Raw genomic sequence first — 23,319 nt, 5'->3', positions numbered from 1 at the left:
TATATATTTATACTTTCATGCGTATATAAAATATATATTATATATATATATATATACATTTTTCTTTTCTTCAATTTACAAGAAATAACATAACGTACTTTATATAAACATTACTTCATACATTTAAACATATAAATATATATATATTGAAAATGTATAAATCATTAATATAATACTTTTATATATTTACATACAATTAAAATAAATACATATACATATATATATATTTGCTAGGACATAGATCATATGTACATTTTTAAATCTTCATGGGAATTTTATATTTTATAAAAAATGTGAAAAATATAAATAAAATATAAATTGTTATTTCTCAAATAAATATGCCAAATCACAAATCGTTTATATATTTTTATTTTATTTTATTTTTTAAATATCAGATATTTTGCAACATTAAAGTAATGGGAAAGAACAATGAAAAAAAAAAAAAATAAAATAAAATAAAATAAATAAAATAAAATAAAATATTAATAAAAAAATGTAATGATTTAAATAATATATTATATTTTATATATATTATGAAATTTTCAAAAAAAAAAGTATATTATTTAAAAATAAATATAAAAAAAAATTTATAATAATATATATATAATAAATATATATATATATATATATAAATTAAATATTGAAAAAATAAATACATTATATTATAAAATATGTCAATAATAAATATAAAAATATATTATATATTATTTGAAAAAAAAATATAAAAATATAAAAATAAAAATAAAAAAAAAAAGTCCCCCTGATTTTTTTATTTTTTTCTGATAAAAAAATATTTTAATATTATTTTATTAATACAATAAATACATATATTATATAAATAAAAAACATGTATTTTTATTTTAATGTATCATTTTATAATATAATACATCATATATATATATATATAATATAATAATAATATATATGATAATTATGTTTATAAATCATATAAATTATATATTTTATAAAATATTCTTTTCATCCCATTATACAAAAATATATATTATATAATATAATAAAATAATATATAATAAATATAATATATAATATAGTATGAAGATAACATATATTTATATATATAATACAGTAAATATGACCATATAATTATCTCTTTTTTGTATTCTTTTTTATTAACACATATATTCAAAAAATATATTAATATATATTGTATATATATTTTTTTTTTCTTTTTGTTGTATTATATATATATCTTATTTTTTATTACAACATATATAATAATATATATATAAAATTATCATAAAACCATTACTCTAAAATTATTTTATTTTTTATAGAAATAATGTATATTATAATATACCATCTTATATGAATACAAAATAATATACCATTTTTTCTTTTTTTGTAATTTAATAAAAATAAAGTTTATTTTTGTTAAGTCTTGTTTTGTACCTAAATTGTTTTTTCTCCTAAATATATAATAAAATAATTTATATATATATATATATTATATATATTCATTTCAAGTATTCCTCTTAATATTATATTTAAAAATATTCAACTTTTTGTATACATTTTCTTCTAAACATATTTATATATATTCCTTGTTATTTATTTTTTTTAAGCAAAAGGTATTTAGTTCTTAAATAATAATAATATTTAAAGACTCATATATATATGAATCATTATGTCATTATCATTTTAATCATAATAACAATTTCATTTCCTCTTTCAAGAAAAAAAAAAAAAAAAAAAAAAAAAAAAAAAAATCAAAAAGTTTTGTTATCATTTTTGATTATAAGGATTTCTTGTAAAACAAAAAAATATATTCAAAAACTTCCAGGAATTATTATTATTTTTTTAAGGAACACAATAAAATATATTACAACATAAAGAAAAAAAAAATATATATATATATATTTATTAATTTATTAATTTATTTATTTATTTATACATATTAACATTTGTGTATTTCTTATTTTTTATTTTTTTTTATTTTTATCCATGTTTTATACAACTTTACTAAAAGAATGTTACTTCTTTTGAACTTACGTAAATACCTAAGTAGAACACCTTTTCAAAAATGTAATTTTAATACTAGTTCTTCAAGCCTGTTATCTAACGAAAAATTAAATAAGATTAAAGAATTTCGAAAGATAACTAATTTGTCAATCGCTATTTGTAAAAACATTTTAAATAAGAACGATTATAATATTGTAAATAGTATAAATTATATTTTTCAAAATTTTAATACGAATTATGAAAAAAAAGATAAAAAATTGACAGAAGGTTTTTATTGCTTTACACAACATGAAAATGTAATAGGCTTAACCGAATTAAATTGTTATAATGATTTAATATCGGAAAATATACATTTTAAAGAATTATTAATTAACTTATGTAATAATTTAACGCTATATTATATAAATAAAAAGGATATACAAAGGGAAGATGATAAAAAAACACAAAATGACAATTTTTTACATAAAAATGTGATTGATAATTATATGCCTCTATATTATAAATCAAATAACATTATAAATGTTGATAAAAAATTAGAAAACGTAATCGATATAAATATATTTAAAGAAATATATTTTAATAGATCATTTAAACAATTAATTAATTATACCTCTTTTATTTTAAATGACTTTATCTTTTTCAGAAAATTTTTTTTGATATATAATATGGATAAACTTCTATCGAACAGGAAGAATATTCATATAATTAAAAAATACTATTATCATAAAGAAATGAATATTGGAAATTTTACCTTGTGCAAAGGATTCGCATTTACATTTTTATTTATTGAATCTTATAAAAACCTAGATGAATTTACCAAATTAATATTAAAAAAATTATCTTATCTTATATGCATAAATATATTAATATATAAATCTAATTGTTGTTCAAAAGGCCAAAACAAATTTGATATTCATTCATGTCTAGAAAATAAACTTTGTTATTTATCTAAAAATGATATAAATGATGATAATAATAATTTAAATAAAGAAAATCATGTGCAAAATGAAGAATATGTTAATGATATAATGAAAAAAAAAATAGAATCATTCGAAATATTAAATCAATGTTTTAATGATTCAAATAATAAAAACTTCAAATTTCATAATAATATAACATTTATAGAATTAATTCATTTATTAGAAAACGAATTGCACATTAAAATTTTTCCTAAAATAATATACTCTATGATTAATGAAGATATCGTTATCCTATAATTTTTTTTTTTATGTTCATTTTATAGGGAATACATTATATTTCAATATTGTTATATTATAATTTTTTTTATATAAATATTAATATCTTACCTATTTAATATTTTATTTTATTATTTATTTATTTATAATTTTTTTTGTGTGTGTATAACAAATTAAAATATTTATTATATAAAATATATTATCATTAAAATATATGCTTTATATAAAAATTTTAATATAAATATATGAATTTATATATTTAAAGAGCTCCTTAAAAATATCATATATAAAAATAAAAAATGCACATAATATGGTTGAACTTATGAATTAAAATGTTTGAAAGAAATAATTAAAATAAGAGAATATATACGTATAGAACATTAAAATATAAATAAATGTAAATAAATAAATAAATATATATTTTTTTTTTCTTTATGTTTCAATTAATATATGTTGAATAATATTTTTTAAAGCAATTATTTTCATCATTTGAAATATTTAACATATTTTTATCTCCATTAATTAATAATGACTTAAAAAAATTATGTTTTGGATTTATTAAAGGATAACTTTCATTATTTGATGTTCTTATTTCTTTTATCTGTTTTTTTTTTTCTTCTTTCAAATACATATTTTCTATATTTAAATTTGTCACATGTTTGTTATCAACCCCTTTATATTTGTCTTCATTTAACATATAATTCTTTTCAATTTGATTCTCAAAAATATTATTATTATTATTATTATTTTCTGATATATAATCATTCATATGATTATAACATTTTCCTGTATTTTCAATTGTTCTATTTATAAAATTCCTTTCACATGTAATATTTTTATTTTCATTGATTTCTTTTATATTTATGTTATATATACTTTTTTCCTTTTCATAAGTATTCATATTTGTTACATTTACATTAGTCATTCGATCAATAATTAAACTACTACCATTGCTATCATACAAACTGTTCTTCTTTTTATTATTATTGTGTAATCGTCCGTTTGGAATAAAATTTTGTCTAAGATTTTTTCTTCGTAATTTTAACAAACACATATCTAAAGAAAAACTTTTATCAAATTTTACCATGTGGTCATTTTTATTATATATTTTGTTTATTTCATCATCACTATATGATTTATAATTTTTATGTATATGATTAAATGTTCTATTCATATCATTATTAGATTTATTATTACATATATAATATATATCATTTGCGTAATTGTTATCATAATAATTAATATTACTTAGTTCATTTTTTTCATCAAATATATTACTTTTATGAGATGTGTAAGTACTACTTTTATTACATTCTTTCGGTACATTGAAGACATCGCTATATAAATTTTTGGTACCAAAATTATTCAATTCTTTAAAGTCGCAGAATTTTTTTTTTCTTGAATATATGCTTTTTTTTTTATCTATATTATAAGAAAAACCATCTTGGAAGTCTTTATTTAAATAAATCATATTTGATTGAATAATTGTATCATCACCTTTTGTATAATCACTATGATTTTCTTCATAATTTCTATCGCCATCATTATAATTATTATTATTCACATACTTAATATCGTGTGTATTATAGTGTTTCATATATTCGTCTTCCATATAATTCTCATTTATTGTATCTCTTTTAACCTTTATGTTGTTATCCATATTTTTTATAATCATATTTGTTGAACGTTCCCTAATAGTATCATTTCCCACAATATTTATGTACTTTTGTACATTATCCTTTTTATATTTATTTAATACTCTTAATTTATGTTTACAAATCGAACATGTATACTTTTCTTTTCTTAATTCTTCTTTATTTGAACAAACAAAAAAAAAATCTTCATGATAATTATCTAATTTAAATAAATATTTATCACAATATAAACAAGATATATAATTATTATTTCTTTCATTTATTGTTTTTAAAGTACGTATTTTTTGTATTATCTCATCTAAATTATCCGTATCCATTATACTACTAGATAAACCATTTAAAAGGGAACCCTCATCATATATACTTTTATTATCATATATATTAAAAGAGTGACTTAATAGAGAATTAATATAATAATTATCCAAATATTCATTATTATACTTTATTGAATTTCCACAATTTGTTTTTAATTCATCCTTGTAATTACATTCCCAATTTTCATTATCAATAAAATTACCCTCTTCATTATTAGTATTAAAACTTGAATCATATCTCTTCGATTCATTTAATTTTTTTTGATTTATATTTCTATTAATATTATATGATAATGCCTTTATGTTGTAATGCTTATTAGTTTCAACATTCAACAATTTATTACTATTCATATTTTCATTCGAAAAATAAAATGAATTTTTATTTGATTCACATAACTTAAAATTTTCTTTTTTATTTTTTCCTAATATATCCTCTTCCTTTATAAATATTTTACTTTTATTATTTATATTATTATTAATTAATGTATTCATAATAGGTTTAACATAAGAATAATTATTTTTTCCTTCTTTTTTCATAAAATTATAATTGTCTACATGACATTCATTTTGTGTTTTATTATTATCAGATGTTATATTATTAGAATATAAGAATTTACTATCAATATTTAAATCGGATGATATTTTATTATTATATAAAAATAAATTATCTTCATTCATATTCTTCCTAACACATTTATATATTGAATTGCTATTAAAATTATTTTTTTGTAATTTTTTATTATTTATTAAATTACCTTCATTCTTGGTATCTTCAAATGATACATTAACATAGTCACGATCATTCACATTTGTTATAATATTTTTGTTTATATCATTATTGAAAAATAAGTTATCTTTCTTTTTATATGCTGTATTTCTTTTATTTCTTAATTTGTTTATATTATCAAAATTTTTATTTTCTAATATATTTGTATCATCATAGGGATATGTTTTTTCCCGAACATTTAAATTATGTATCATATCATTTTTTGTATAATGTTCGTTAGAATTTCTTTGATTTATAATTTTGGATTTATCCTTATTTCTTTGACTATTTAAATTTATATGTTCTGATGTTCTGGTGATATTACTAGATTTGTTTTGATTGAACTTATAATTTTTATTATTAGATAAATGGAAGCTTTCACCTCCTCCTACACTACTACATAATGTATTAACAATATTATCATAAGAATTATTAAGTTTGTACATACTCCTAACTTTATCCTTACTATGAAAAGGATTGTAATTACTTTCATATAAATTAAAGAAATATTCTTTTTTCTTTTTATTACCATTTAATCCATTTTTGTTCTTTTCATCTTTTTGTAAATATATGGATGAATAATTGTCACATGTATTGTCCATATTTAAACTATATATATTATTATTTGTATGATATTTATACTTTTCATTATTTATCATATTATTATAATAATTATTAGAATGCTCATATTTAATAGAATTTGTTATGTATTCCTTACTATTAGATAACATATTTTTGTTTTCCATATTTATTTTGTTATTTTCTGTCTGTTTTGGTATATCATTTTTTTTTTTTAAGTGTACAATACATGGTTTATTATAATTTATTTTCATTTCTTTAATCTTTATCTCTTTGTTATTTTCTTCTAATTTAATATCATCTTTTATATCCAATGATTTTATCGAATTATATGAATGGTTTAATTTATTTTTTCTCAAAGGATTATTATCATTTTCTTCTTGATACATCAAATTATTATTTAATATGTTGGAAGTGAATAAATCAGAATCATTTTTTTCCAAACTATTTGACTTAATATATTCAGAATTATTATTCAAATGAATATTATTATTATGTACATGCATATATACATTTTTATCATCCTCTTGCCTATACAATACATTTTTCATATTTCCATATACGATATCAATGTTTTTTTCTTTTTTTATATTATCTATTGATGGAAAATATACCATATTTTTTTCTTCCTTATTTGTTAAATCGTTAAATTTATTAATAGTTGTATTATGTACATATTTCAAATTATTATCACATATTTTACTATTTAAGAAATTATCCTTATCTAATATTGGTATCATAATACTCTGAGGTGTACATTTATATTTCATACGAATTAAATTCCTCTCCTCCCTATGATTCTCCAACATTTTATAAAAAAATTTATTATACTTAAAAAGAAATATATAGTTTTTTCTTTTAGGATTAATTTTATTATTACAATTTAGATGCCTTTTTATATAATAGTTTCTTTTTATTATAGGAAACGAATATGTGAAATTCTTTCTTCTTATATTATTTAATACTATATATCTAATATCAACATTGTGACACATCATATCTACACTTTTTAAATTGATTATGTAATATATAGAGGAGTTTTTTTTATACAAATAATCAAAATTATTTTGTATATACATTGTATATAAATGAGAGAACTTAAAATATTTATTTTTTCTAACCTTAATATATTTATTTGTTTTCTTCTTTTTTTTAACAGAATCATTCTTCTCTTTTTGTATGTCTGTTATTGTATTTGCTAATATTAATGAATTAAAATTAAATACAGATAAAAAAGGATTCTTACTTCTAAAATTTGTTTCTTCAATTTTATTCTGATGTAATTGTGATGGGTTTATAATATTTATAATATCATTATTATAATTATTATTATTACACAAAAAATTATTTTCTTGACACATATTTTTTTTATTCTCATCTTTATTACAATTCGTTTCCTTTTTTTCAAATATATTCTTTGTCTTTTCCATATTATATTCATCATTAATATTATCTACCTTACCATTATGATTATGATTATCATTATCATTTATATTTAGAATCCTTTCAATTTCTTTTATTCTCTTTTCAGTTTGATTACATATAAATAAGAAATTTATTGGATCCTTATAAAAATTAATTAGATCATTTTTATTACTTTCTATGATATTTTTTTTCATGTTCTTTTCGTTTTCTGAATTTCTATTCATATTAAATAAATCACTGTGTGTATTATTTTCTGACATTTTATTACTTCTTAAAGTCTTTATTAATTCATCAAATAAACTTTGATTCTTTTCAAAAATGCTATTACTATAATATTCATTTTTTGATATATTATTGTTAAGGTTCTCTGACATATTCTTCGAATTTTCTTCTATCACATTTCTTAATTCTTTTAAATAATTACATTCTTCTAATAAAAGAAATTTTACTTTATCCTTATACATATTATAGAACGATAATACATCCTTATATATTTTATCATTATTAGGGAAAGGAATATTCTTATTTTCAAGATCAATGTAACTATTTAAACAATTATTTGTATAATTATTTGTATAATTATTTGAAAGTGTTCCATCTTTTTTTTCATCCTGCTGAGAATATATTGTATACGATATATCTGATTGCTCTTTAATATTATCCTTTTGTGTATTATTTTGTTCTTCGATATCTATATTTGTACACACAATCATATTTCCATTATTCTCATTTAAATTCTTATTATTTTCATTATTCATTTCTAAAAAAGAATCATTAAATGATTTCATCATGTTGTTTTTATCTTCAATATTTTCCTCATTATTCAATAAATTAATTGATATATCGTTATTCAACATATGAGTATCTTTCATATCATTTGTATCAGAGTTATGCAATTTTCCCTTAATAACAGAATTTGAACTTATATTTTGTTCTTTATTATTTATTATATCAATTTGTGTAACTTCTTCTCTGCTTGTGTTTGCGTTTTCAATATGTATTTCTTCATCAGGTATGTAACCATTATTATCATTTGATGATATAATATGAGATGTTAACATTATATCTTCCCTTTTATCACTACATTCTGTGCTGTTCATATATATATCATTATCGATGATCCAATTTACCTCATTTTTATTAAGTTTACTGGGAGATTTATTATTTATATAATATTTTATATTGTTATTAAAATTATCATTGATTATACAATTACTTAATTTTACATTTTTTTCATGTATCCATTTTTTAAACATATGTATACATTTGCGTCTACCCCCCTTTTGCTCTATAATACTCCTTACGTGGATGAATTTTCTTTTTCTTTTTCTTTTCTTCAAAACTAGATATTGATATTTATGAACATACAAATTTATATCTCCTGATTTACAAAATATATCTTGTTTCGATGAAGGTTTAATACTTTTGTTTTTTTTATTTTCCTTTATATTATTAATTTGATTTTTTATTAATAAAGAATTAGGTATATGACTATTTTTATATTTAAAAATATAAGCACTGTTACTCTTTAAACTTTTAACTGATTCATTTGACGTTGTAATATTTAAATAATGTTCACTTGAGTTATTATATTTGTTAATTATATTATCACATATATATTCTTGCTTTTTTCTTAGAATATTTTTCTTCTTTATATGTTTTAAATTTTTAAACGTAGTACACATTTTTTTATAATCTATAACATTGTCGCCATTATTTTTTACATCACATATGTTGTTCATACTTTTACATTTCCTTTTATGTTTTTTTTTATTCTTATATGATTTTAGAAAATTTTCATTTATATTATTATTATTTATAATTTTTTTTTTACAATTTTCAATATGGCCTCTTTTTTCCATAACAAAATTATATAGTACATCTTTTCCTTTTTTATTGTCTTCCTTTTTTTTTTTTTTTTTTTTATCACAATCTGTAGTATAATTTTTTTTATTCCATATATGATATAAAGGTTTTATATTATTATCTACGTATTTTATGTTTTTCGTTTCTTTCTTATTCATATCATTATAATATATATATCTCTTTCTTTTGACGTCTTCATTATAATTTGTAACATTATGCTTCATAAATTTATTGTTTTTATTTTCGTTATTTGTATTAAATGAAATATTATCAGTATATTCACTAGTCCTAACAAGTGGTGAAAAAGATCTAAATGTGTTGTTATAAGAACATTTTCGTTTTGCTTTTAATATCTCATTTTTTTTCTTTTTTTCATCTTTTGATAGTTCCTCAAGTTGAATAATGTTGTCTGATATATTGTCAGAGCTTTTATTGTGTGATCTTTCATATATTGTCTTTTCATTTTTTATCTTTTTATTTTTTATATTTTCATTTTTTATCTTTTCATTTTTTATATTTTCATTTTTTATCTTTTCGTTATTTATATTTTCATTTTTTATATGTTCATTTTTTATATGTTCATTTCTTATATGTTCATTTCTTATATGTTCATTTTTTATATATTCATTTTTTATATGTTCATTTCTTATATGTTCATTTCTTATATGTTCATTTCTTATATATTCATTTCTTATATGTTCATTTCTTATATGTTCATTTTTCAGTTTTCTCTTTTGCCACTGTTCTTTTTTATTCTTGATTTTTTCATATTTACTCTTCATTTTTTCCTCTTCAATACTCTTAAAAATTCTTTGAAAGAGGGAATTATCTTTAAAATTAGACAAATTCAATACATTACTGGAACATAATAAATTGTATTCACTAGTATTTTTATCGATAGGATACTTAGAATATTCAATTTTATTCATACTTTTATCGTTACAATTTTCATGGTTGTAAACATTATCTTGCTTTTTACTTATATTAGTTTGTTCTTTCATTTTTTCTTCCCTCCTTTTTTTATTCAGTAACAAATTAGATATGGAACCATTTTTAGTTCTCACTTGAAAATTATTATTTATGATATTTTTATTATTTTTTTTATATGTAATGTTATCCTCCTTATATATTAAGTTATTATCATTTTCGCATATAATATTATCCTTATTTATACTTAAATTATTATAATTCTCCTTATCTTCTATATTATTATCATAACCTTTATGTATATCATCATTGTGCCTTTTTAATTTTGTTCCATACTTCCTTATTTCATTGATATTCTTTTTAGATAAAGCCAATTCATTTATCAATCTATAAAAAATTTTAAATTATATATATATACGTTTTAATCATAAATTTAAAGGGATATACAAAAAATATTACACATAAAAAATAGAAAAAATAAATTTATATATTATAGTAACATATATGCGGTTTATTATATTTTTCTTACTCTTCTAAATTATTATCTTGGTTAGGAACTAATTTAAAATGTTTCTGTAGGAGCATATTACATTGAAAAAAAAAAAAAAAAAAAAAATACAAGTTAAACAAAAAATAAAATTATAAACAGACTAATTATTACAGAATTAAATATTTAACATATATATATATATATATTATCATATATGTCTTTTGTTTTAATTGTTACAATGGTTCATATTTTGTTTTTATTTTTTTTAATATTTTTCATGTATCTTTTTTCATTGTATTATATCTCTTTAATTATGAAATTTTTTCTTCTTAAAGGAAACTTTTTGAAATTATAATAAAATTTTTTAAAAAAACATACACACAAAAAAAAAAAAAAAAAAAAAAATTTAACAAGAATTTTAGAGATATGTTAATTTTTCTTTTTTCTTTTTTTTCATTTATCTTTAAGGAATAAAAATATGTGTATAATATATATATTATATATATTTTATTTCTACTATTTTTTATAAATTTTTTGAAATGAAAGTTTAAGTAGGGTTAATTTATTTATAAGATATATATCATACATAAAATATAAACTATAAAATTATAGCATAATACAAAAAAAAAATAAAATAAATAATAATAATATTATATACATATATATATATATATATATATATATATTAAATTATTTATGTATTCAAAAAATATATTTATTTTATTGTAATATAAATAAGTCAAAAAAAAAAAAAGCTTTAGAAAATAATATGAAAAATATAATATAAAATAATACAAAGGAAAACAAAATAAAATACAGACACAAGAATTTTTAAATAAAGTACACTTGTATCAAATATGAACAAAATATAATTTAACGCATATTTTTAAGAGATATTTTATCTCTATTAGATTATATTTCATAATATAACAATATGATAATTCTTCGAATAGTGAAAAATTAAAATGACTTAAGAAAGAAGAAAAAAAAAAAAAAAGTCTTCTTTTCATAAGAAATATATGATTCATATATTTTTACTTTAAAATATAGAACAAATGTATATATATATTATTTATATATATTTTCTTTCCTTCTCAAAATAGTTGCTATATATTATATAAGAACATCTTATATATATAACGTTGTAATAAATACGCTCCTTCAATTAGTTTTATGTGTTATTATATTTATTAAGCAATTACTATATATTTATATTTCTTTATATTTATTAACATTTGATATATATATATATATATATATATATATATATATGTTTATGATTTATTTATACTCAAGACCAGCTTTCATCCATGTAACTGATTGTGCCACAATCAGTATCTTTTCCCTTTTCTTCATCTAATAAAATCACTGAATTAAAGTGATACTGTAAATCATTTGTATAGTCATTATTCTTATATGTAAAACCTTTAACCTTTTTAAAAACAAGCACAGATGCTAATAATACAAATAAACCAGCTAAAACGGTTGCACCTGCATATTTGAACGTGTTAGAATATGCATATTTCTTTTCCTTTTTTTCCTTTTCATCCTTACTTAATGTATTCGATATATCTTTATTTATCTGTTCTTCCAAGTGTTTATTAACCTCATCGGACAATTTTTTAGGATATGGATTTTTCATATCATCGGAATCAATAATAAAATTGTTCTGACCAACAATTATAAATTTTTTCCTTTCCATTTCTCCATCTTTTGATTTTTTGTAAATAATTTTATGAACACTTTTAGTATCAGTATAATATTTATATGGAAAACTATTTTTTCCTTCTGATATGTTTTTTGTATTTTCTACAATATCACCTAGTTTGTCTATCTTGTCGTTTATGTCACTTGCTTTCTTATCATCTTTCATAGAATTATCATAATCATGCATAACGTTATCAATAATATCGTTTATTACTTTTTCTTTTTTTTTATCATCCTCTGATGCATTTGAATTGTTATTCAGATTATCGGGAAATTTTGTATATTCACTATCTATTTTATTATTAATATTATTATTACTTTCTGATATTTCTACATTCTTCTCATTACCCTTGACCATATCAGATGAGAATTCTTGAGGTGCAAGTTTGTCCTCTTTTTTATCTTTATTTTCTTTTTCAGTTCCGACTTCAATTGTGTTGTTATTTCCTTCGTTAATTTCTTTATCATTTGCTTCTTTAATTTTTTTATCATTTAATTCTTTAATTTCTTTATTATTTTCTTTTTCAATTTGTTTTTCTATTTCTTCTTCAAATTTTTTATATTCTCCTTCTTTGATTTCTTTATCATTTCCTTCGTTAATTTCCTTCTCATTTCCTTCTTTAATTACTTTATTCATTCCTTCTTCAACTTGTTTTTCTATTTTTTCTTCAAACTTTTTATGATCTCCTTCTTTAATTTCTTTATCATTTCCTTCTTCAATTTGTTTTTCTGTTTCTTCTTCAAATTTTTTATATTCTCCTTCATTAATTTCTTTATCATTTCCTTCGTTAATTTCCTTCTCATTTCCTTCTTTAATTACTTTATTCATTACTTCTTCAAATTGTTTATTCTTTCCTTCTTCAAATTCTTTATTCCTTCCTCCTTCAACTACTTTCTTATTTCCTTCTTCAACTACTTTCTTATTTCCTTCTTCAAATTCTTTATTCATTCGCTCTTCAAATTCTTTATTCATTCGCTCTTCAAATTCTTTATTCTTTCCTTCTTCAAATTTTTTGTAATCATCTTCTTCAAAGTTTTTATCGTTTCCTTCTTTAATTTCCTTCTCGTTTCCTTCTTTAATTTCCTTCTCGTTTCCTTCTTTAATTTCCTTCTCGTTTCCTTCTTTAATTTCCTTCTCGTTTCCTTCTTTAATTTCTTTATCATTTCCTTCTTCAAATTTTTTGTCATTTCCTTCTTCAAATTCTTTATCATTTCCTTTTTTAACCTCTTTATCATTTTCTTCTTTAACCTCTTTATCATTTCCTTCTTCAAATTTTTTATCGTTTTCTTCTTTAATTTTTTTCTCGTTCGCTTCTTCAATTTTTTTTTCTATTTCTTCTTCAATTTCTTTATCATTTCCTTCTTCAATTTGTTTTTCTGTTTCTTCTTCAAATTTTTTATATTCTCCTTCTTTAATTTCTTTATCATTTCCTTCTTCAATTTGTTTTTCTGTTTCTTCTTCAAATTTTTTATATTCTCCTTCTTTAATTTCTTTATCATTTCCTTCATTAATTTCCTTCTCATTTCCTTCTTTAATTTCTTTATCATTTCCTTCTTCAAATTTTTTATCGTTCGCTTCTTCAATTTTTTTTTCTATTTCTTCTTCAATTTCTTTATCATTTCCTTCTTCAATTTGTTTTTCGATTTCTTCTTCAAATTTTTTATAATCTCCTTCTTTAATTTCTTTATCATTTCCTTCTTTAATTTCTTTATCATTTCCTTCTTCAAATTTTTTATCGTTTCCTTCTTTAATTTCTTTCTCGTTTCCTTCTTTAATTTCCTTCTCATTTCCTTCATTAATTTCCTCCTCATTTCCTTCATTAATTTCCTTCTCATTTTCTTCTTTAACGTCTTTATTATTTCCTTCTTCAAATTCTTTATTCTTTCCCTCGTTAATTTCTTTATAATTTCCTTCTTCAAATATTTTATCGTTTCCTTCTTTAATTTCTTTCTCGTTTGCTTCTTCACTTTGCTTTTCTATTTCTTTTTCAAAATTTTTATCATTTCCTTCGTTAATTTCTTTATCATTTCTTTCTCTAATTTCTTTATTCCTTCCTTCTTTAATTTCTTTCTCGTTTCCTTCTTCGATTAGTTTTTCTATTTCTTCATTAAATTTTTTGTCATTTTGTTCTTGAACTTTCTTCTTATTTCCTTCTTTAATTTCTTTATTCTTTCCTTCTTCAAATTTTTTGTCATTTACTTCTTTAATTTCTTTATTCTTTCCTTCTTCAAATTCTTTATTCCTTCCCTCTTCAAATTCTTTATTCCTTCTCTCTTCAAATTCTTTATTCCTTCCCTCTTCAAATTCTTTATTCCTTCCATCTTCAAATTCTTTATTCCTTCCCTCTTCAAATTCTTTATTCCTTCCCTCTTCAAATTCTTTATTCCTTCCCTCTTCAAATTCTTTATTCCTTCCCTCTTCAAATTCTTTATTCCTTCCCTCTTCAAATTCTTTATTCCTTCCCTCTTCAAATTCTTTATTTTTTCCTTCTTTTATACTTTGTTCCTTTTCCTCTTTCGTTTCATTTTTCCTTTCATGTTCTATTTCTTGTTCCTTTACATTTTTTATTTCTTCGTTCATTTGTTTTGCATTTTCTTTTTCATGTTTTGTGTCTTCTTTTATTTCTCCTTTAATCACAGAATGTTTTCCATTATGATCAATTATATTTTGTTCATTGGGTGCATTATCTATTTTATCAAAACTATCTACTACATATTCCATATTTTTTATATGTGACATTTCCTCTTTTATTTTATCATCATTAACACTATCCATATTTGTATTGAAATTATGTTCCATTATCGGTATTTCTCTAGTATTATTTTTTATTTCTTTTTCATCATTAAAATTTGAATTGATCTTTTTATGTTCCTCATTACTACTTATATCACCTTCCATTTTTATATTATTTATTTGGTCTGTAGAATTATGATTTTCTCCATCTATTATATAATTTTCTTTTCTTTCTCCTTCCGTTTGTGATACATTGGAACTTATTTGTTCATTTCCGTTAAATTGATTTTGTACATCCTTTTCATTCTCCTTCTTGTAATTGATATATCCACTTTCTTGTATTTTTTCATTTGGTATGGTAATATGTTCATTATATTCTTTATTATCTTGATTATTCAAATTATTTTTATTTTCATTCTGTACAATTTTTTGTCTAATACCATTTCCATTTATTGAATCGACAATTTTTTCATTATTCTCATTAATATTTGTTTCAAATGATTCGATATCTCCAATTTTTTCATTTTTAAATTTATGTTTACCTATTGTTTTATCTGATACATTATGTTCTACAACTGAATCATTATTTGTTCCTTTTTCCTGATCATGCAAATCATTAGTTAATTTAGATATATTTTTATCATCTTGTGCATTTACATCTACTAAAATATTTTCGTTTGATGGTTCATTTTTATTAGAATCATTTTCTTGTATTTCCTTAAATTCTTTCTTAATATCATGATCTGCTATTTCATGCTTTTTGATTTCTTTTTCCTCAACATATTTATTTGGTTCATCAATATGTAAGTTATTTTTTTTTGATTCACTATGTTTGTCATTAACATTATTAATTATATTTCCTTTTATATCTTCCTCTTGTATATGAATATCTTTCCCATCATTAGTAGATACATTATTATTCTCCATACTTTTATCTTGTCCTATACTTTTTTCTTCAACTTGTTCAGTTATTGTCTCTTTATCATCTAATATATTATGTCCTTTAATTGGTATTTCCAGTACATTATCAAATTCTTTTTTTTTATTATCTGATATAATATCATGCTCTTTATGTTCAGGGGGTACAATATTGTCTTCCTTGTCATTTGATATTTTATCTTTTTCGACATTTACATTATTTATTTTATGTATATTTTCATTTTTATTTTCTATTTGATCCATTTTATCACTACCGTTTGTTGATATATCATCTGCATCACTATCCTGAGTTCCTTGATTTTTAATAATTAATTCATTTAATATTTTAGCATTATCATTATATTTGTTAATTTTTATATTGTTTCCTGTTTCATCTTCTATTTTAACATTTTCATTCATTTTATCTTTTATATCATCTCCTCTAATTATATTTTTTTCGAATTGTTCATTTGATATAATATTTTGTGTTCCACTATTATTCGTCATTTCATTAGTCTCACTATTGACATTGCCTTTATGATGTATATTTTTTCCTTCATTAAGTAAATGTTGATTTATCGTGTCACTATTTCCTATATTACTTTCGTTCATATTCATATTTGATAAGTTTACTTCCCCTATAATTTTATCATTTTCTTGATGATTTTCTTCAACACCATTTGGTGATTTATCTTCTTTATTTCGTTCATTATCTTTTTTTTGTGTTCCCAATTCATCTTCAGATGTAATATTTTGAATATTTTTATGAGCTACTTCCATCTTTTTTATATCCTCTGGTGATAAATTTTCTTTTACATATTTATCACCTAAACTATTATTAATTGTTACACTTGGTATTATATCTTCCTTATTTTCCTGAAGAATATTTTCTCCTTTTGAAATATACTGATCTATCTTAACATTTTTATCCAATCCATCATTTGATATATTAGTTCCATTAGTTGTTTCATCATTTTCTCCATGGGTTCCCCCTTGTGCATTATATGACTTATCCTTGTTATAATTATCAGTGTATAGTATGTTTTTGTTAATATTTTCATTAGATATCTTTTGTATTTTCAAATCATCCGATTCTGTATTTTCTTCCTTCTTTCCAATTATAGTTTCATCATTTTTTACATTTTCTTTCTCTTCTTCGATCTTCTCCTCATTGTTAATTGATCCTTTATTTTTTCGTGTATTTCCATTTTCTTCCTTAATTTTTTCTAAAGATTCATCAGATGTTACATGTTCGTTTTTAAGAATTTTATCTAATTTATTATGTACATCAATATTTTTATCTTGTGATTCATTTATTAATATGTTATTTTGTTTCATTTTGTTAATTTTATTATTATCACTTGATGATATATGTTTGTTGATATTATCATTTGTTTCAAATATACGTTTACTTTCAACTTCTTCTTGATCTTTATTTGTATTAATATCTGAAATGTTGTATTCTACATCATTTTCATCAGATATTTTATTTTTTCCACTTTCATATGGAGTAAAATGTCCTTCAGCATTTTCATGAGATATTTTACTTTTCTGGGTCTTATCTGATATTTTATCTTCTTCAATATTTTCCTCAAAATTTTTATTTTCCCCATTTTCTTCTAGGATTATATCATCTTGTATATTTTTTCCTTTTCCATCTGGAATAATATCTTCGCTAATATTTTTCACAGATATACCTTTTTCTTCATTATCACCTGATACAATATTATAATCAACATTTGTATGAAATTCTTTGTTTATTCTACTTTCATAAGGAGTAAAATGTTCTTGATCATTTTCATGAGATATTCTATTTTTATCTATCTCATATGATGCTATATCTTCTTCCTTGTTTTTTTCAGAATTCTTATTTTTCCCATATCCTTCTGTCATAATGTTATCGTCAGTATTTTCTTGAGAATTCTTATTTTTCTCATATTCTTCTGTCATAATGTTATGGTCACTATTTTGTTGAGAATTTTTATTTTCCCCATTTTTTTCTGTCATAATGTTATGGTCACTATTTTGTTGAGAATTTTTATTTTCCCCATTTTTTTCTGGTATAATATTATCGTCAATATTTTCCTGAGGTGATTTATTTTTCCCATATTCTTCTGTCATAATGTTATCTTCACTATTTTCATGGGAATTCTTATTTTCCCCATATTCTTCTGTCATAATGTTATCGTCACTATTTTCCTGAGATGATTTATTTTTCCCATTTTCTTCTCGTATAATATTATCGTCAGCATTTTCTTCAGAAGATTTATTTTTTCCATTTTTCTCTGTCATAATATTATCGTCAGCATTTTCTTCAGAAGATTTATTTTTTCCATTTTTCTCTGTCATAACATTATCGTTAGCATTTTCTTCAGAAGATTTATCTTTTCCATTTTTCTCTGTCATAATATTATCGTCAGTATTTTCTTCAGAAGATTTATTTTTTCCATTTTTCTCTGTCATAATGTTATCGTCAGTATTTTCTTGAGAATTCTTATTTTTCTCATATTCTTCTGTCATAATGTTATCGTCACTATTTTCCTGAGAATTGTTATTTTTCCCATTTTTTTCTGTCATAATGTTATCGTCAATATTTCCCTGAGATGATTTATTTTTTCCATTTTTCTCTGTCATAATATTATCGTTAGCATTTTCTTCAGAAGATTTATCTTTTCCATTTTTCTCTGTCATAATATTATCGTCAGTATTTTCTTCAGAAGATTTATTTTTTCCATTTTTCTCTGTCATAATGTTATCTTCACTATTTTCTTGAGAATTCTTATTTTTCCCATATTCTTCTGGCATAATATTATCGTTACTATTTCCCTCAGATACTTTGTTCTCCCCACTTCCAACATCAGTAACATATTCTTCATTATTTTCTTCGTATATTTTAATTTTTCCTTTATCATCTAATATACCATAATTTTCTTTATTTTTTAAATATTTATTTGGACTAATATCTTCTCCAGTATTTTCCCTAGATATATCTTTCTTCCCCAGGTCATCATGGATAATATAATTTTGCATATTTTTTTCATTATCCTTTGATGTAGTATCTTCTTCTATATTTTCATGAATTATTTTGTGATTTTCTTCCTTTTTGTTAGATAATAAATTATTTTCTATATTATCACCTGATATATTTTTCATTTCCTTAGAATTAGGTAAGGTTGAATATTCTTCTAGTTTGTCATCCTGTATATGTTTTTTTTCATGGTTTTGATTTTCAAGATCATTATTATGAATAGGTTTATCTATTTTTTCCTTTTCCTCTATAATATGGATATCATCGGTTTTCTTTTCATTTGATAATATAGGAGACTCTAATTGATCGTTATTGTTTATTCGTTTTCCGTTATCTTTATCATTATTAATATTTTTTGATAAGACTTCTTCATATTGAGGAGTATTTTCTTGTTCATTTATAATTTCTGATTTAGGGGATATAATATATTCATTCATAGTTTCATCTGATACTTCATTTTTCCCAATCAAATTATGATTCTTCTCATTATTCTTATAAGTTTCTTCTGTATTTGTAAATTCATATTTCTTTTTCTCTACATCATCATCTATATTTTTCTCACGTATTTTATGGCCAACCTGTGGTTCTATATTCAGATTTTTATATTTAATTTTATCAGGTTCTTCTTCCTCATGTTCATTTATTTTATGATTTTCTTGCTCATACTTTCTTATAATTTCTTGATTATTTGAAAATCTTTCGGTCTTTTCTTTTGATAACTTATCTTCTTCATTTATTTCCTCCACTACATGTGGTTCATATATTTTATCAGTTTTCAATGAAAGATTGTTCTTTTCTATATATGGCGTATAATTTATATTTGAGCTTTCAGTTGTAAATTCTTCATCCTTATCTTTTCCATATGTTAGGCTTGAGTCTTGTGTGTTATTATATTCATTTTTCTCATCTGTTCCTTGCTTACCACCAGTTTGATGATCTTTTATATGGTGGTCTTCATTATCATGATCCTCAATATGTTGACCATCTATATGTTGAACCTTAACATGCACTCCATTATCTTTTTCACCTTTAACATACTCACCTTGGTTTTGTTCACCACTAATTTTCTTATCTTCAATTTGTTTTCCTCCTATAAGTTCATTTTCTATTTCTTTAGTACCACTTTGTTTACCTCCTACAAATTCATTTTCTATTTCTTTATCTACAATTTTTTTACCCTCTGCATTCTTATTTTCTATTTCTTTATCTTCATTTTTGTTTGCTCCTATAATTCTTTTACCTTCCAATTCATATCCATAATCATCTACGCTTAAATGTTTTACATTAACATTTTTTTCGATGTCTTCTTTTTTTAGATCGACAATTTTTTTTCTATTATTTCCTAGATGTATTTCAACATTCTCACCATTATTCCTAATTATATCCCCTTCTTTATTTTCTTTATTTATATATATACTCTCTTCTTTTTTCTCATGATTCAAATCGGACTGGCCTGTTTCTTTGTGTTCATTCGTTTGTTCCACAACCTTTCGTTCTAAATTTATTTCAACGTCTTCCTTTTTATCATTATATGAAGATGTATTCCCATTAGCTTCGGAACTACCATCATGATCATTATTTTTTTTCAAATGTTTAAGATTAAAAGGATCACTTATATTGTGTGTTTCTGAATTCATATTCTTAGAGGAATTTTCGCTACCAGATTTATTATTCATGTTTATTATATTATTTCCATTTTCTATAGATTGATCTGTGGGATTATGTATAATATGAACATCTTCTGCACTTTCTACTCCTTTGGGATGTTCGTATATATCTTTCTTTTTTATATTCTCTCCGTTAATTGGAATTGAAAAAACATTTGCATTATCTTTTTCATTTTGATCTTCTAATTTATTAAGCTCATTATTTAAAACATTTTGTTTATTCGGATAATGATCACCATCTAAATCCTTTGGACTACTTTGTGTATTTGTATTACCTGTATTAATTACATGTAACTTATTAGTTCCATCATTTTCAAAATTATCAATAGGTTTTCTCGTCCTTTTTATTTCCTCTTCTTTCTGTGTATGCTGTAATGTATTTTCATTATTTTTCATATCTATTATAGGTGATTCGTTGATTGTTTTGGTCTCTTGTAAATTCGTATTCTCTTTTTGCTCCTGATTTTCTTTTTCTTCTACCTGTTCTTTTTTCTCTTCCATTTCTTCTTTTTTTTCTTCTACCTGTTCTTTTTTCTCTTCTACTTCTTTTTTTTTGTCCTCTATGATTCCATCTTTTTTGTTTTTTCTATCTTGAATATCTTTTTGTAACTGTTCGATGAGTTTATGTTGTTTATCTATCATGTACTTCATTTTATTATCAAGGAAAAGGTGCATATCCTTTATTCGACGTTCATTTGACATTTCTTCTGTATCACCCGGCATATCTTTTTCGATAAGTGCACGATCATCACGATCTCTAATTTGTTGAATAGAAGATTCTGATAATAAAGAATTTAGAATAACATCTGCGTATAAAGTATGATCTCCATTTTTTCTTTGATCCCTTGTACATGGAGGTAAATCATTGCATTCTTCATATGATTCCACAATTTCGTTAGATTTCGCATAAGGCTTGAATTTATACCCTTTGTCACATATACCCCTACATTCGTATATAGAATTCTTACAATTTACACGAAAATCTTCTTTTATTGACATGCTATAATCAAAAACATTCCTACATGAAGGATCATAATGGGAACGAAAATTAGTAGACTCAATGTTTGTTATTTTAAGAGGAATTATTCTTTGTCTTCTTTCAAATTCACATGGACCTGACCATTCTGACCACTCATTATAACTCTTACAAGTTGCACCATGTAATAATTGATAACAGAATTTTTTAACACCAAAAAGATCATTAGCACGATATGATTCACTTACAAAGTGAGCTATGGGATACTGTACCTCCATATTATATCCACTTTCTGAAATATTAAGTATTATGTTTTTAGAATAGATACTATCATCAGAAAAAAAATATATACCAACATCTTTACTTCTAATTTCTTTAATATACCTATTTAAATTTTCATGATATTCAGATAAATCATCTGATGTAAATTTTTTTACAATAATGATAATATTTTTTGATTTTTTTATATTTTTATTTCCTATTATATATTTTTCATAATATTCTTTTAAGGATTCATATAAATTGGTTCTCCTAGCACTAGGTTTTATATGTTTTTTAAAGGCTGATTGCAGTTGTTCATAATAAGATGCCCCTTGTATGTTTTCAATTTTTTTTATATTTTTATATACTAGCTTCTTATCATATATAGAAACAGAAAAATAATTCTCTTTACTGTATCTCATATAAGATGAACCTCCTAAAATTAATAGTAGCATTTTGTTTAAAAAGAATTTACTATCAATTTCTTCAGCACTAATAAGAAAATGTAAGTTCATTCCTTTACAGAAATCATTACTAAATGTTATGGAAGAATCTAATTCTATAAATAAAAAAAATAATAATAATAATAATAATAATAATAAATAAATAAAAAGATATATATTAAAAGAGCTAAACTGATATGAAGGTCTATATATATATATATATATATATATATATATATTGTAGAATGATGGAAATATGTGAATAAATATTACATCCTTAATATTATTCCTTTTTTATTTCATCTTACGTAAAAATCCATTTCCCAAACTTGAAGTTAAACTGAGCATAAAAAAATTAAGGATTATGAAAATAGAAAAAAAATTCAT

The 23,319-nt window shown here is 21.2% G+C and overlaps 3 protein-coding genes across 3 annotated transcripts; 1 reads left to right on the top strand and 2 right to left on the bottom strand.

The window, feature by feature from the left end:
* Positions 1 to 1,988: 1,988 nt before the first annotated feature.
* PF3D7_1442800 (conserved Plasmodium protein, unknown function) lies at positions 1,989 to 3,197 on the top strand (the record flags this gene model as incomplete). The annotated part of the gene is made up of 1 exon (XM_001348544.1): positions 1,989 to 3,197. One exon carries the CDS (start codon positions 1,989 to 1,991, stop codon positions 3,195 to 3,197), a length of 1,209 nt encoding a protein of 402 aa, XP_001348580.1.
* Positions 3,198 to 3,615: 418 nt separating this feature from the next.
* Positions 3,616 to 11,293, bottom strand: PF3D7_1442700 (conserved Plasmodium protein, unknown function; the record flags this gene model as incomplete). The annotated part of the gene is made up of 2 exons (XM_001348543.1): positions 3,616 to 11,095; positions 11,238 to 11,293. 2 exons carry the CDS (start codon positions 11,291 to 11,293, stop codon positions 3,616 to 3,618), a joined length of 7,536 nt encoding a protein of 2,511 aa, XP_001348579.1.
* Positions 11,294 to 12,489: 1,196 nt separating this feature from the next.
* PF3D7_1442600 (TRAP-like protein) lies at positions 12,490 to 23,319 on the bottom strand (the record flags this gene model as incomplete). Its single annotated transcript, XM_001348542.2, has 2 exons — positions 12,490 to 23,042; positions 23,241 to 23,319. The coding sequence occupies 2 exons, from the start codon at positions 23,317 to 23,319 to the stop codon at positions 12,490 to 12,492; spliced, it is 10,632 nt and encodes a 3,543-aa protein (XP_001348578.2).

The sequence above is a fragment of the Plasmodium falciparum genome (genome assembly GCF_000002765.6).
Source record: "Plasmodium falciparum 3D7 genome assembly, chromosome: 14".
NCBI lineage: Eukaryota > Apicomplexa > Aconoidasida > Haemosporida > Plasmodiidae > Plasmodium > Plasmodium falciparum.
Note: the sequence above shows the minus strand (reverse complement) of the source record. Positions and strands in the feature narration are given on the sequence as shown.